The 15,475-nt window shown below is 46.8% G+C and overlaps 1 protein-coding gene across 1 annotated transcript in view; it reads left to right on the top strand.

Moving 5' to 3' along the window:
- Positions 1-15,475, top strand: part of ANKS1B (ankyrin repeat and sterile alpha motif domain containing 1B) — a 757,754-nt gene that overhangs the window by 481,545 nt on the left and 260,734 nt on the right. Inside the window, exon 16 of the mRNA XM_034778452.1 lies at positions 13,722-13,820. Within this exon, the coding sequence (XP_034634343.1) occupies positions 13,722-13,820 (99 nt within the window). The remainder of the gene's footprint in view (positions 1-13,721; positions 13,821-15,475) is intronic.

Genomic DNA, 15,475 nt, shown 5'->3' with positions numbered 1-15,475 from the left:
GGTGGAGAGGGGATACGCTATCCAGTTTTCTTCTATCCCCCCCTCCCACCCCCCTTTCCCCGTCCCTCTTCAGGGACCCTTCTCACGAGCAACTTCTTATACAGGAGGTTTCTACGCTCCTGGCCATGGGGGCCATAGAGGAGGTTCCGATAGAGTTAAGGGGCAGGGGATTTTATTCCCGTTACTTCCTGATCCCCAAGTCCAAAGGAGGTCTGCGGCCCATCTTGGACTTGCGCGGACTCAACAAATTCGTAGTAAAGTTGAAGTTCCGCATGGTCTCTTTGGGGGCCATTATCCCTTCCCTCGATCCTGGAGACTGGTTCGCCGCCCTCGACATGAAAGACGCATACTTTCACATCGCAATTTACCCACCTCACAGACGCTTCCTGCGATTCGTGGTAAACGAGGTGCACTACCAATTTGCAGTCCTTCCCTTCGGCCTATCCTCAGCCCCAAGAGTGTTCACGAAATGTATGGCTGTCGTGGCAGCGTACCTTCGTCGGCAAGGGATACAGGTGTTCCCGTACCTAGACGACTGGCGGGTACGCGGTCGCACCAAAGAACAAGTTCAAGCTCACGTCCACATAATAGTGCACACATTCAACGAGTTGGGCATCCTACTCAACATGGACAAATCCACTCTAGAACCTACCCAGAGAATAGAATTCATCGGCGCAGTTTTAGACTCCAGACGTGCACAAGCCATCCTGCCAGACAACCGCTTTGGCACCATCACGAGCCTCATCCAAGGGCTCCAGGCCTTCCCAACTACCATGGTGAGGTCGTGCCTTACCCTGCTGGGTCACATGGCTTCCTGCACGTACGTAACCAGGCATGCCAGACTTCGGCTTCGCCCACTCCAGACCTGGGTGTCGTCAATATACCGCCCACATCGGGACAGCCTGAACATGGTGGTCACGGTCCCGATCTCGGTCCTGACCTCCCTCACCTGGTGGCTAGATCACAATGTGGTCTGCGAGGGGATGCCATTTCACGCCCCACAACCCTCTCTGCACCTGGTCACAGACGCTTCATCTCTGGGTTGGGGCGCCCATCTCAACGAACACCATACCCAGGGCCTGTGGACTGCACCCCAGCTAGCCCTGCACATCAATGTTCGGGAACTGATGGCGGTGCGCCTGGCGTGCCAGGCATTCCTCAATCTCATACGTGGCCGCTGTGTGTTAGTTCTCATCGACAACACCACGGCCATGTTTTACATCAACAAGCAAGGAGGAGCACGTTCGTCAATTCTATGCCAAGAGGCCATTCGCCTGTGGGACTTCTGCATCGCCCACTCAATCCATCTCACGGCATCGTTCCTCCCTGGAGTCCAGAACACTCTAGCGGACCGACTCAGCAGGTCCTTCCAGACGCACGAGTGGTCTATCCGTCCGGACATCATACATTCCATCTTCCAGAAGTGGGGGTTTCCCCAGATAGACCTGTTTGCATCCCGAGACAACAGGAAGTGCCACGTGTTCTGCTCTCTACAAGGTCGAGCTCCGGGCTCCCTCTCGGATGCATTTCTCCTTCCCTGGAAAGACCACCTGTTTTATGCCTTCCCTCCGTTTCCTTTGGTCCACAAGGTACTGCTCAAATTGCGCAGAGACCAGGCACAGGTAATTCTGGTCGCTCCAGCGTGGCCGAGACAACATTGGTACACCACACTGTTGGAACTCTCGGTTCAGACACCGATCCCGCTTCCGTTGTGTCCGGATCTCATCTCGCAGGACCACGGCCGGCTGCGTCACCCCGACCTGCAATCACTCCACCTCACGGCGTGGCTGCTCCATGGTTCACCCAGGCAGAGCAGCAATGCTCGCACTCTGTCCAACAGATTCTGCTGAGCAGTAGGAAGCCCTCAACACGCACCACGTATCTGGCCAAGTGGAAGCGGTTCTCCTGTTGGTGCGAACAACGAGCCACATCCCCGTTGCAGGCACCCATTCCTCTCATTTTGGAATATCTCCTCGCCCTAAAACAGCAAGGGTTGGCGATATCTTCAATTAGAGTTCACCTGGCCGCTATATCGGCCTTTCACCCAGGGGAACTCGCGTCCTCGGTATTCTCTAACCCGATGGTCGTTAGATTCCTCAAGGGCTTAGACCGGACGTACCCACAACAGCGTCATCCCGTCCCGACGTGGGATCTCAATCTGGTTCTCTCCAAACTCACAGGTCCTCCGTTCGAGCCACTGGCCACCTGTTCTCTTCTGTACCTATCCTGGAAGACAGCCTTCCTCGTAGCCATCACCTCAGCAAGGCGCGTTTCTGAGCTCAGGGCGCTTACATCTGAGCCCCCTTACACAGTTTTTCATAAGGATAAAGTGCAGCTTCGTCCACATCCTGCCTTTCTCCCTAAGGTGGTTTCTACATTTCATATTAACCAGGACATCTTTCTCCCGGTCTTTTACCCCAAACCACATGCCACTCGCCAGGATCAACGTTTGCATTCCCTGGACGTACGAAGGGCCCTGGCCTTCTATATTGACCGCACAAAGCACTTTAGAAAGACGACGCAACTCTTCGTTGCAGTGGCCGACCGAATGAAAGGCTCACCGGTCTCCTCACAACGCCTATCCTCCTGGATTACGTCTTGCATCCGGACTTGCTATGACCTGGCAGGTGTCTCAGCACCGCACCTCACCGCTCACTCCACGAGGGCCCAAGCCTCCTCGACTGCTTTCCTGGCACATGTTCCGATACAGGACATTTGTAGAGCGGCGGTTTGGTCATCAGTCCACACGTTTACAGCTCACTATGCACTAGTGCAACAGTCCAGGGATGATGCTGCATTCGGATCAGCGGTTTTGCACACAGCAATGTCTCACTCCGACCCCACCACCTAAGTTGGGCTTGGGAGTCACCTAATGGAATGGATATGAGCAAGCACTCGAAGAAGAAAAGACGGTTACTCACCGTTGTAACTGTTGTTCTTCGAGATGTGTTGCTCATATCCATTCCAAACCCGCCCCCCGTCCCCACTGTCGGAGTAGCCGGCAAGAAGGAACTGAGGGGGCGCCGGGTCGGCTGGGGTATATATTCAGCGCCATGAAGGCGCCACTCTAGGGGGCTCCACAGCCGACCCGCCGGTGTTGCTAGGGTAGAAAATCTTCCGACGATCGTGCACGCGGCGTGCACACACCTAATGGAATGGATATGAGCAACACATCTCGAAGAACAACAGTTACAACGGTGAGTAACCGTCTTTTATTATGGATCTTAGAGTATCTTTGAGCTGTTTAGTGCATTAAAGGTAGGCCATTACTGACAGAGATGGTGCTCTATTGCAACTCTACTGACCTGGTCAAAGTAAATTTATGTTTATAGAGCATATATACATATATTATATCCACATATATCATCCCTGGAATAAAGGGACATATTTGGAATGGCTATATTAACCATGGGTGGAGAATGTCATAATTGATATATATGGGTCTGTGATGGGGTATATTCAGCCTTTGCAGCTCCCTGTCGCGGGCCCACAGTCCTACTACACTGCACCCCAAGGAGGAAAAGAGCAGAGAGTAAGAATCCTCCAAGCTTGCCTAGAGTGGACTCTCCAGAGTGGCCATTTTTGAAACCAGAGAGACCTTGTCCTCCAAGAGATAGAGGGGTTAGCAACAGCCGGTCAGGGCCCTTCTGCCCTGACCTTAGCAGTTCAGTTCCTGGCTGCAACCTGAGAGGCAAGGAGGGGTATGCCTCTCTTGCCAAAGGAACTTGAAGGATAAACAGAGTTTGTTTTCTGGCTGCATTTTGTATAGCTGGGTTTGCAGGGAGAGGGAGGACCTAAGAACCTTAATGCTGAGATGAGGGTGAAACTAAAGGGGCTGGGTAGGAAAATGCCAGGAGAGTAGCCCCTCTGGACCTAGGCTGGTTGCTGGAGGCTCCATCATGGTTGGCACCTACCCTCCTATCATGGAGCAGCAGCCCAAAAATACCAAAGAGAAGAGGTTAGACAGACCATACTAACAACCCGGTGGTATGTTTTCACTGTGGGAAGCTGGGGCACTTCAGTCGATCATGTCATGTCATGGAGTATGATTTCCTAGATTGTGGGGTTACAGAACAGTGCAAAGCTCGGATCTCAATTTTGACCTGTGCCATAAGGCATATGTAGCCCAAGTTGAAATCAGGGGGACGGCATTGTGCCCAGTTTGTGGACTCAGAGTGTTCCCACAACTTTGATTCAAGAGGCTTTGCTCAAACCTAGCACCTTCCAATATGATGACAGTGTGAAGGTGACATATGTACATAGAGTTGTCCACTCCTATCCTACAGGTTGGATGCAACTGAAGGTCAGTGACCACAAAGCAAAAAACCATACCTTTAACAGATACGCCCTTTGAAAGGACAGGGATCAATATTGTGGGTCCTCTAGAAAAAAAGCTGCATGGGGACAATATATTGGTCATAGTGGACTATGACACACAATACCCAGAAGCAGTCCCTGTGTGCACAGTAATGGCACATTCTGTAGTGAGGAACTGCTGCAGCTTTTCTTTTGGGTAGGCGTACCCACTGAGATCCTCGCGGATCAAAGGATGAACTTTATGTACTGATTATGAAGGGAAACATGAGCACTCCTAAAGGTTAAACCCCTCTAGACCTCCGTGTACCATGCCCAAACAGATGACCTGGTGGAAAGGTTTAATCGAATCCTGAAAAACATGCTAAAAAAATTGTATCTACGGAGACCTTTGCAATTGGATCCAAGTCCTGACATACTGGTATGAGAGGTGCTGCAGGCATCAACAGGTTTTTTTTCCTTTTGATTTACTTTATGGTGGGAAACCCCAGGGAATCCTGGACCTGTTCAAGGAGACGTGGGAAGAGCAGCCTTCCCAAGACCAAAATGAAGTCCAATATATGGTACAGATGCATGAATACCTACTTCTTCTTCAAATAATGTCCCTATGGGTGCTCCACTCTGTGTGCATACACCCCTTGTGCCTCAGATGGGAGATTTTAGGTAGTAGTGTCCATTCAGCTTGCACCTGTGCCCCATGCAGTCCTGTGCTCAGCAGCGTGACTATATAGAACTGTGCAGGCAAAACACCCTCAGTTCCTTCTCAATTGCCTCAGCCTGAGACAGAGCCTCAGAAGTGTCCAAGTTGAGCTTACTTCAACTGTATTTTTTTCTCTTATCTACTAGTTAGTTAGTACGTAGTGTTAGTTTTCTATTATATATATATCAAGAGAGACATAATAGTTTAGCATAAGGACTGTTGTCCTTTTGTGTCCCTTTTTTTCCTCAGGGGAACTTAAACACTGTGAGGGCATGTCCAGTTCTGATATTAAGCACTGCCTTTCATGCCAGAAGGCAATCCTGGTGAATGATTGACACTCCCAATGTGTCTGTTGCCTTGTGGAGTCACATGTTTCTCAAAAGTGTAACTTCTGCCTGGCATTAAAATCGAGAGTCAGAAAGAACTGGGAATTTAAGTTTTGTCTCCTGATGACTGAGAGTTTGTGCCAACTGGCTTCTGACCCCAGCCATGGGACCCACCCCATACAACAGTCTCTGAGCAAGTCAATTTCCTCAATTTCCTCAGTGCAGCAATCCCCTAGAGCTTCGAAGAAGAAATCTCTGGAATCTTCTCAAAAGGACTCTAGGAGCTGAGCTTCAAGTTCTCCAGGGAGAGAATCTTCCTAAAGAGACAGTCTCCAATTCAGATGACCATTTCGGCACCTGCTGATCTTCAAGTAGGTACCCACAAAGCTGCAGGTTCCTCACATACCGTGAGGACCAGCAAGCCCAAGCATTCTAAGGGTCCTGGCTCTGGAATATCCAGCAGTAGTGTGATATTGCGAGACTGGCAATCCAGTGGCACTTGTGCCCAAACCAGAAGGCATAACCCAATTCTGTGTGGATTTCTGGGACTTGAATGTGGCCTCAGAATTTGGCACTCATCCCTGGTGCCAAGTTGAGAGACTCTTTACCAGCATGGAAAAGCAAAGTATGTTATAACATTGGATTTGACCAAAGGATTTGGCAAATGCCCTTTTCACTGACTCCTGAGAAAAGACACTTTTTCCACTTTTTTGGGCTGTTCCATTTTATAACCGTGCCCTTTGGGTTAAAAGGGGGACCAGCCACCTTTCAGCTTCTTATGGACCTTGTGCTTCTCCACCCCAGGCAATTTGCAACTGCCTATCTGGACAATGTGGTAATATTCAATGAAGAGTGGCAATCACATGTGGGGCATATAACACCTGTACTGCAGTCACTGAAGGAGATTGGACTCATGGCAAATTTGAAGAAATGTAAATTTGGCATCCAGGAGATCTTGGCTATCTGCAGGGCTGATTCTAGGGTTTTTGCCACCCCAAGCAAAAAAAAAAATGTGGCTGCCCCCCCCAGGCTCTCTCTTCCCCCTACCACCCCCGCACACTCTGCCGCCCCAGCCCTGGGCTCTCTCTTCCCCCCCAACCACACCCCCTGCCTCCCCAGCGCTGGGCTCTCCACCCCACCCCACCCACACCCCCTGACGCCCCAGCACTGGGCTCTCTTCCCCCACACACCCGCACCCCCTGCTGCCCCAGCTCTGGGCTCCCCCCACCAGTGCTGACTCCACGCTCTCCCCCCTCGCCTCCAGCCGGTCCGGCGCTGGCAGGGTCGTGGTAAGCAGCGGGGCGCTCGGGCCGCACCTCAGCCCAGGGTCCCTCCAGCCAGGGCTCCCGCCTCCAGGACCGGCCAGGACCTGGGAGGACAGAGCTGGGGGACTGCCCAAGCAGGGGGATGAGGAGCCAGGGCAGGGTAGCCCCAGAGGGAGCGGAGCCCTAGAGAGCAGGACACGGGCCTCGCCCAGCAGCGCCCTGCCCTCTATGGCCCTGCTGCTGCTGCTTCTGGCCGCCCTGCCGCAGTCCCTGGGCAACTCGGGCCGCTTCGCCCAGCCCCAGCTGTGGAAGCCAAAAAAAAAAAAAAAAACAACAACTCCAGGGACCTCCCAGAGGGTTTCAGACCTGCATGTGACAGAACAGAAACAAAATAAATAAATAAATTTCTGTTCTGTCACATGCAGGTCTGAAACCCTCTGGGAGGTGCCTGGAGTTTTTTTTTGTTTGTTTGTTTGTTTTTTTAATTAACTCAGTCAATTGCTCTGTGTTGGGGGGGCAGGGGGGAGGCCATGTCAGGCTAGTTGCAGGGCGCCTGTCTCTCCCAGGACTCACTGACTAAGGGCAGGGCCGGCTTTAGCATTTTTGCCGCCCAAGCAGCAAAAAGAAAAGGCCGTGATCGCAATTGGCGGCAATTCAGTGGCAGCTGTACCTCCGCTTCATTCTATATCGGCAATTCGGTGGCAGGTCCTTCACTCCGAGAGGGAGTGAGGGGCCCGCCGCCGAAGAGCCGGATGTGCCACCCCTCTTCATTGGCCACCCCAGGCACCTGCTTGCTATGCTGGTGCCTGGAGCCAGCCCTGACTATCTGGTAGGGATTATCATCAGTTTATTCCCCATTTTGCGACCTTAGCCAGACCATTGACAGATCTTATCAAGACGTCAGCACTGAAAACAGTATTGTTGACACAGGAGTGTCAAGAGCTTTTTTTAAAAAAAAAGACATTTTGTGCCAGTACCTGGTACTCCAAAGTCCGGATGTTTTGTTACCTTTTATTTTACACACAGACACATCCACCATAGCCTTCGGAACAATACTGTCTCAGAACTTCCAAGGGACAGAACATCCAATCCCATACTTAAGTAGGAAGCTCCAACAATGCAAGACCAAGTATTTCACCATAAAAAGAGAATGCTTGGCCATACGCTGGGCAGTAGTGGCACTATGCTATTACCTCCCGAGAGCCCCATTTGAACTACTCACGGACCACACTCCCTTGAAGTAGATACAGGAGATGAAAAATACCAACTCACGGATTACACAGTGGTAGCTGGCACTTCAACCTTATGTCTTTCAATGATGGTATCGCCCAGGAGTCCAACATGAGATCACAGATTTCTTTTCACAAACAGGAGTGTGATAAATAAGAGGGGGGTAGCTCCCTTTTGTGGACACCCAGCCAGCCAGTTAGCTACAAAATCCCTGTTAGCAGCTAATCTCTACTTGCTTTATCTGTAAAGGGTTAACAAGCCCACAGGTAAAAGGAAAGAAGTGGGCACCTGACCAAAAGAGCCAATGGAGGGCTAGAACTTTTTAAAATTGGGAAAAAACTTCCCTTTGTGTGTTGTGGTTCTCCGGAGAGCAGAGACACAGAGGAGCAATGCTGTAAGCAGCTTTAAGCCAGGTATGATCACAGATCATCAATTCTTACCTCGAACCTACTTATCTGAAGCCTCAGATATGTAAGTAAATTAGGAAATGTCTAGAAAGATGCAATTAGGGTTATTTCTTTTATTTCTCATTGGCTTGTGGACTCCTCTGTGCTAACCCCAGATGCTTTTCTTTGGTTTAACCTTTAAGTTGAACCTCAAGAGAGCTATCTTGATGCTTAATTTTTGTAATTGTTTCTTTTAAGATCTAGCAAAAAGCCTAAGTTCCAAATGTATTTCCTTTCTTTTTGGGTTTAATAAAATTTACCTTTTTTAAGAACAGGATTGGATTTTTGTGTCCCTAAGAGGCTTGTACATATTTTGTTTAATTAGCTGGTGGCAACAGGTGATTTCCTTTGTTTTTTTGGGGGGGTGAAATGGTTTGAGGGTACCCCACAGGAAGAAATTCCCAAGTGCGCCTTCCTGGGTTCTCAAAAGGGGAGGGGGGTTGCACTTGGGTGGTGGCAGCATCTACCCATCCAAGGTCAGAGAGAAGCTGTGACCTTGGAAGTTTAATACCAGCCTGGAGTGGGCCGTATTAATTTTTTTTAGAATCCTTGCAGGGCCCCATCTTCTGCACTCGAAGTGCCAAAGTGTGAAATCAGCCTTGACAAGGAGGGAACCCTGTCCCTGGGAAGAGCCCCAAATCCTTACTACAGTGGGAGGTATGTGCTGATGGGTGCCCCCTGGACCTACTACACCAGGGGTTCTCAAACTTCATTGCACCACGACCCCCTTCTGACAACAAAAATTACTACACGACCCCAGGAGGGGGAATGGAAACCTGAGCCCTGCTGCCCTAGGTGGGGGAGGGCCAAAGACCGAACCCCACTGCCCTGGGTGGGGGGCCCAAAGCCAAAGCCCAACGACTTCAGCCGCAGGCAGGGGGCCTGTAACCTGAGCACTGATGCCCAGGACTGAAGTCCTCAAACTTTGGCCCTAGCAGGTGGGGCTTGGGCTTCTGACTTGGGCCCCAGCAAATCTAAGCCAGCCCTGGTGACCCCAATAAAACAGTGTCTGGACCCACAGTTTGAGAACCGCTGTACTACACCCTGCCCAAAGAAGCAGCAAGCTGAGAGGAAAAGAGCAGTGAAGGGGGGTCATCCAAACTTTTCTAGAGAGGAGTCTCTAGATTATCCATTTTGCAAACCACAGAAACTTGGTCCTCCAAGGGCTAGAGAGTCAGGACCACAAGAAGAGCAGGGGCAAACCTGAGGCTGGGAGTAGTGGAGGAGTTCACAGTGAGATTCCAGGCCAGGGTCAATACCAAGGGTCAGAGTCTGAGTCAGATTTCAGGATCTGACTCAGGAGACAAAGTCCAAAACAAGCTGAGGTCAAAGCCAGGAGTCTGGAAGCAGAAATGGTTGTGGCAGCTATAGGAGATCTGCACTGTTGCCTGTATGCTTCCTGGAATGCCCTTTGGGTTTAGCTAGGGTGGGGAGCCAATCAAGAGCAATGAGGCTGCTGCCTGTCAGACCTCTTGAGACGGGACTTCCCATAGTCTGTCTCCAAGCAGCTCATGGGCAATGGAGCGTAAGCTGGTTCTAGCTGCTACTGAGTGGCAGCATAGAGTTGTCTGCTGCCTGGCAGCTATGTAAGCCTGGGCTCTAGACTTGCTGAGCCTTTTATTGAGGGTCTAGCAACAACTAATCAGGGCCCCGCTGGCCTAAATGAAAGACGCTGCCTGGCCTTAACAGGTCAGTTGCTGGCTGGGACCAGAGGGGCAAAGGAAATTGAAGGATAGCCAGAGTTTTTCTGGCTGCATTCTACATAGTTGGGTATTCAGGGAGAGATAGGATCTAAGAACCTTAACCCTGAGATAAGGGTGAAGCTAATGAGGCCCAGGGAGGAAGCAGCAATGAATTGAATCAAGTAATACATGGCTGATGTTTATAGGGTTCCTGGGTTGAAACCTGGAGTAGTGGGTGGGCCCTGGTTCCCCTACTGGCCACAGGTAAAGTGGCATAAGTCCCAAGTGGGGGGCAGACCTTTGGGACAACATAAGAACAGCCATACTGGGTCAGACCAATGGTCCATCTAGCCCAGTATCCTGTCTTCTGACAGTGGCAAATGCCAGGTAATTCAGAGGGAATGAACAGATCAGGTAATCATCAAGTGATCCATCCCCTGTTGCCCATTCCTAGCTTCTGGCAAACAGGGACGCTTCAAAGTATGGTTTTGCATCCCTACCAATCCTAGCTAAAATTGTTCAGACTAAAATTCAGCCCAAACATGGCTGAATTTTAAGGGCCCAGAGTCAGGGCTGATGACCCTAGCAAGGGCAGAAAGACTGTTTATTTATTGGACTCTTTAATACCCTGGGAAGGAGTTCATTCAGACTTTGTGACTTGCTTGAGGGCCAAGCCACTAAAGATCCACCAAAGCCAGTTGGTAGCCTACAGGGGGCATCAGAGGGAGAAAAGGACTGTGAGCATTTAAGAGGTGAGTGCCCTGTTACAAAGTCATCCTAAATGAATGCCGGTAAAATCTTTATACTGCACTATTGTGCCATTTGTTTATTACTTATTTACAGAAACTACTTTAGAATTTGAAGTGGAGATTAATATGATTTCTCATACCTCTCCATTTGAAAAGCCAGATTGTCTTTGTCATGAGTCCAACTGCTGTGTATAGAATCATAGAATATCAGGGTTGGAAGGGACCTCAGGAGGTCATCTAGTCCAACCCCCTGCTCAAAGCAGGACCAATTCCCAACTAAATCATCCCAGCCAGGGCTTTGTCAAGCCTGACCTTAAAAACCTCTAAGGAAGGAGATTCCACCACCTCCCTAGGTAACCCATTCCAGTGTTTCATCACCCTCCTAGTGAAAAAGTTTTTCCTAATATCCAACCTAAACTTCCCCCAAAACTTCAATTGACCCTGACATGATTTGAACACACAATCTTCTGATCTGGAGTCAGATGCGCTACTATTGCACCACAAGGTGCTGCCTTACTTGGGACTGGTACTGTCTTACTCAGCAAATCTTCCTGTGTATTCAGAGTTCTATTGGCTTACTTCAGTGCAAACAAGTAAGATCTTACTACTGATGGGTATGCAGAACCAAAAGAGCTCTGGGAGAGTGAACTGTATTCTTTCCAGGCCTATGCATCATTAATAGTTGAGGCTAGACAAATTTACATTGGAAATAAGGCATACATTTTTAACAGTGAGGCTAATTAACTATTGGAACATTTTACCAAGGGTTGTGGTGGAGTCTCCATCGCTGACAATATTTAAATCAGGATTGGATGCTTTTCTAAAAGTTGTGCTTCAGGAATTTTTGGGAGAAAGTTCAATGGCCTGTGTTATACTAGATAATCACAATAGTCCCCTCTGGTATTGGAATCTCTGTATAGAATTGCTGTCCAGAATTCATATGCAAGACCTCCCTTTGTCTTCAAATTCTGATCTGTTATACCTGGGTAATTCTACTGAAGACAATAGGGTTGCACACATGTAATTAAGGCATAATTTGAGGCTAGACATGGGACTGCCAAAAATCAGCATTTCAAACCTGATTAGACAGAAAAGCAACCTCATAGGAAAGGCTGTTCTCATAAGATTTCCAGCCCAGGTGCAGATTTAAAATGAATATCCAAGCCTTATGAGATTCATCCATCACGAATAATGCATATTCAGTGTGTTCACAAAAATGTTACAGTAAGTCATGAGTAAGTAATGTGTTTGCTTTATTGACGTATTAGCAGCTTTGCTTGAAACAAGTACTTCCTTCCAACACTGATTCACATGCAAAAAGTGTTTATTGAAGGAAAACGCAGCATAATATGAAAAATATTTGATAACTACTTTAATTGCAGGGAACCGTAAATAACTAATTTTACAAGTCTTACAATGCCTTAAATGTAATTTTAAAAGAAAAATTATCAAACAGGAAATTGCTATCTTGATAGTTTGATGCAGATTAGGCCTGAAGGAAAAAGTGCACTGTTTGAAAGTTTATTGTAAGGTGAGTTTTATGTTTTTAAACTTTGGATGGTTTATTTAGCAGTGTTTTATCTTAACTGTTAAATTAACTGAAGAAATATTTTTAAAACAAGAGTAGAATTTAACTTACAAAAGCTTTAAAACATGCTGGACCTTAGCTGGTGTAGATCACCATAGTTCTATTAAAGTCAATCAAGAGGAAATATGTTAAAGGGAATGAGGTCACATTAATGTAGAACTGGAATAAGAGGGATCTGAATCGGGCCCACTACAAGCAGTCTTTACAGATCTTTCCTACTTCAATTCAAAGCTGACTATAGAACAGACATAAGAAACCTACAGCATCAAAGCCTTTGGTGTTTTCATTGAAGGTGGAGCAAATAACAATACCAATAGTTAAGATTGATTGCATATGTCTCTTCCAGTGTAGGTGTGTGCACGCCTTGTGCACAGTTGTCGGAGAACTTTTTCCAAGCAGTACCAATGGGGCAACTTGAGCACCCTCTGTTGCCACACACCTCTGCATGCTTGTACACCTCTACCTCGATATAACGCTGTCCTCGGGAGCCAAAAAATCTTACCACATTATAGGTGAAACTGCGTTATATCGAACTTGCTTTGATCACCCCAGCGTGCACAGCTATGCCCCCCCCCGGAGCGCTGCTTTACCGCATTATATCCGAATTCGTGTTATACGGGGTTGCATTATATTGGGGTAGAGGTGTATAAGGACAGAGCCGCCCTGACACCCCTCAGTTCCTTCTTACAGCCAGTGATTGTTGTTGGAGCACTTCCAGTCCTCTATCGCAAGTTTATTTCCCTCACACTTGTATATAGTCTTTTTGTCATTTAGTAGTTAGATATAGAGTATAGCCAGTGTTAGTGATAGGTTTCAGTTTTTAGGTTCTTTTTGGACCAAATTTGATTCTTGGTTCCACCTTTTGCTCTTTATAAGAAATTGCCTGACTCCTCTCAGATGGAGCTCATGCTGTGATCAGGGTTTGCTTTGCCCCAGCCTCTCCAGCCCAAGGGCAAGCCATTTTACTAACAAGGCATTTTACTAACACATTACTAAATAATTCTATCTAACTGCATCCACTGTGTTGATCTTATTGTATATGATTTTTTTTCTAACTTGAAGAAGAAAAGGAATGGGGAGGGGGAAAGAAACAGATGAGGCACTGTATGCATATACAGTAGTTACATTTTATAATTACATCCTTGTCCTCAATCAAATGACAGAGGGTAGAGGAGAAAGATTCACTTATGGGATTTGTTTTTAGTGAGAACTGCAGTTTCTCCATTGGCAGCACTGTCAGCACGCTAGTAATTGTCCAGGAGTTCAAGGTCCTTTCACATTTTGTAGACCTGGAAATCAATGCAATCATCAGTAATTTATTATTCTTGTCATACTGTATGTTAAATAAAGTTATTCTCTTTTAAACACAGTTTAAAGGTTTGTTTCAGGATCATTTCAGATTTGAATATCTCTTTTTTCAGGGAAGCAATGTAATGGAGGATCAGGATCTGTTGGAAATAGGAATACTTAACTCTGGACACCGGCAAAGAATTCTACAGGCAATCCAGCTCCTTCCAAAGGTATAGTTTCTTTTATTATCTGGATTCCAGTAGTATCACCAAGAGCTTTTAATTCTTAAACACTTTATACCATTCTTAAATAGAAATGTGGACATTGTGAGCCTAATTCTCCACTGCCTTATGCTTTTCCTAGTCAATTACACCATGCAAAGTGGGTGTAAAATGCTACCATTCTGGTTTGGTAGTGATTTACACCCACTTTGCACAGACTTAAATGACTACACAAGTGCAAAGCAGAGGACAATCAGGTCCCATATTCATGATGCTAATTATTTTAGAAATGATTATAGAAATGTTTGGTTTTTCAATATGTTAACACATAAAGCCAAAAACAAATTAAGTGGGGCTAGGGATGTATTTTAGGACAGCTTTTGCTTATAGATTGTTGCGTCACCTCCATAAATAAATTTCTGTCTAAATCCCAGACCAATTTTTCTTAATATAGAGGTAAGATTGGAAATACAGTTAAGTAACCCTAGAAACTCAAGATATTCCATTATGGATGCAATACACATCTTTCATATGTGGATTGGAGACTATCAGTAGTTGCTATATTTTATTTGTTTGTCCTGCTGAGTATATGAATTCTGTTCTTCTGATGTGCAATCCTGTAACTTGTACCCATTTTTCCAATGGACTTACGGTGTAGGATGGTGTTCATTGCAGATTGAGAGTGTGTCAAGCATGTTAAGAGACTATGCTTGTATCTTTGGGATTTAAACTACATGCTAGATAGAACACCAAAATTTGCTAATGGGTAGTTCATAGCTGATTGCTAATACCTGCTTTTTGCTAGCTTTTCCTTGTGTGAGAAGATGCACTGGGCATATTGTGACCCTGCAGGTTGTCACATGATATGGGAAGCCACCTAAACGAATGATGTCAGGCAGAAGCTGGAGTTGTATTCTGCCTGAGGCCAAGCAGACTGCCAAGCAGGGCCCACATGCATATTGGCTCTATAGAAGTCAGAGCAGGAACAAAGCCCATTGTAAAGTGTATGAGTGCGCTGGAGTCTGTGGACACCATGTATAGAATGATCAAGGTAAAGATGGAGCTCTGTATCCAGTCTCTGACCCCTACGAGGAATGTGTGCAGAACAAATAAAAGATCTTTGCCGTCTGTGCAATGAAGATGAATTAGGTGAAATAGGCTTTCTGGTGCATGGATGGATAAGGACGGGTGTAGTCTTGGGGCTACTTGTGAAGATAAGATGATCTGGCCTGTATTGAGAAGATGGACTGGAAAAGTGAGCTTCTGGTGCATCCTTGTATGTAGATGGTCAGTCAGTATGTAGTGCAGCATGGTTAAAGATAGTGATATATATTCCATGGACTGTATTGGGAATATAGACGGAGGTAAAGAGGACTAGGAAATAGATTATTTTAGTTTATAGGCAGAGGGTATGTGAGGTGCTGAATTAAGTTTGGTGTTTAAATTTTAACTGTGAATTTCTTGAGTTTCTGGCATTTTTTTAGCTATAACATTATTTTAACCTCATTTTTTACTTTTATTGTTAGCTCTCTACATTGAAATATTTTGTCTATATGTTTCCCTTTATTTAGTGGGGGGGCATGCTTTTTCTTCATCTAACAAAAAAAACTAACAGGATTTTGTAATATTATATGTTAGTGAGATCTGCACTTAATAAATGGGAC

The sequence above is a fragment of the Trachemys scripta genome, chromosome 1 (assembly GCF_013100865.1).
Source record: "Trachemys scripta elegans isolate TJP31775 chromosome 1, CAS_Tse_1.0, whole genome shotgun sequence".
Classification (NCBI taxonomy): domain Eukaryota; kingdom Metazoa; phylum Chordata; order Testudines; family Emydidae; genus Trachemys; species Trachemys scripta.
The sequence above is the reverse complement of the archived record's forward strand: the minus strand, read 5'-3'. Positions and strand labels throughout refer to the sequence as shown.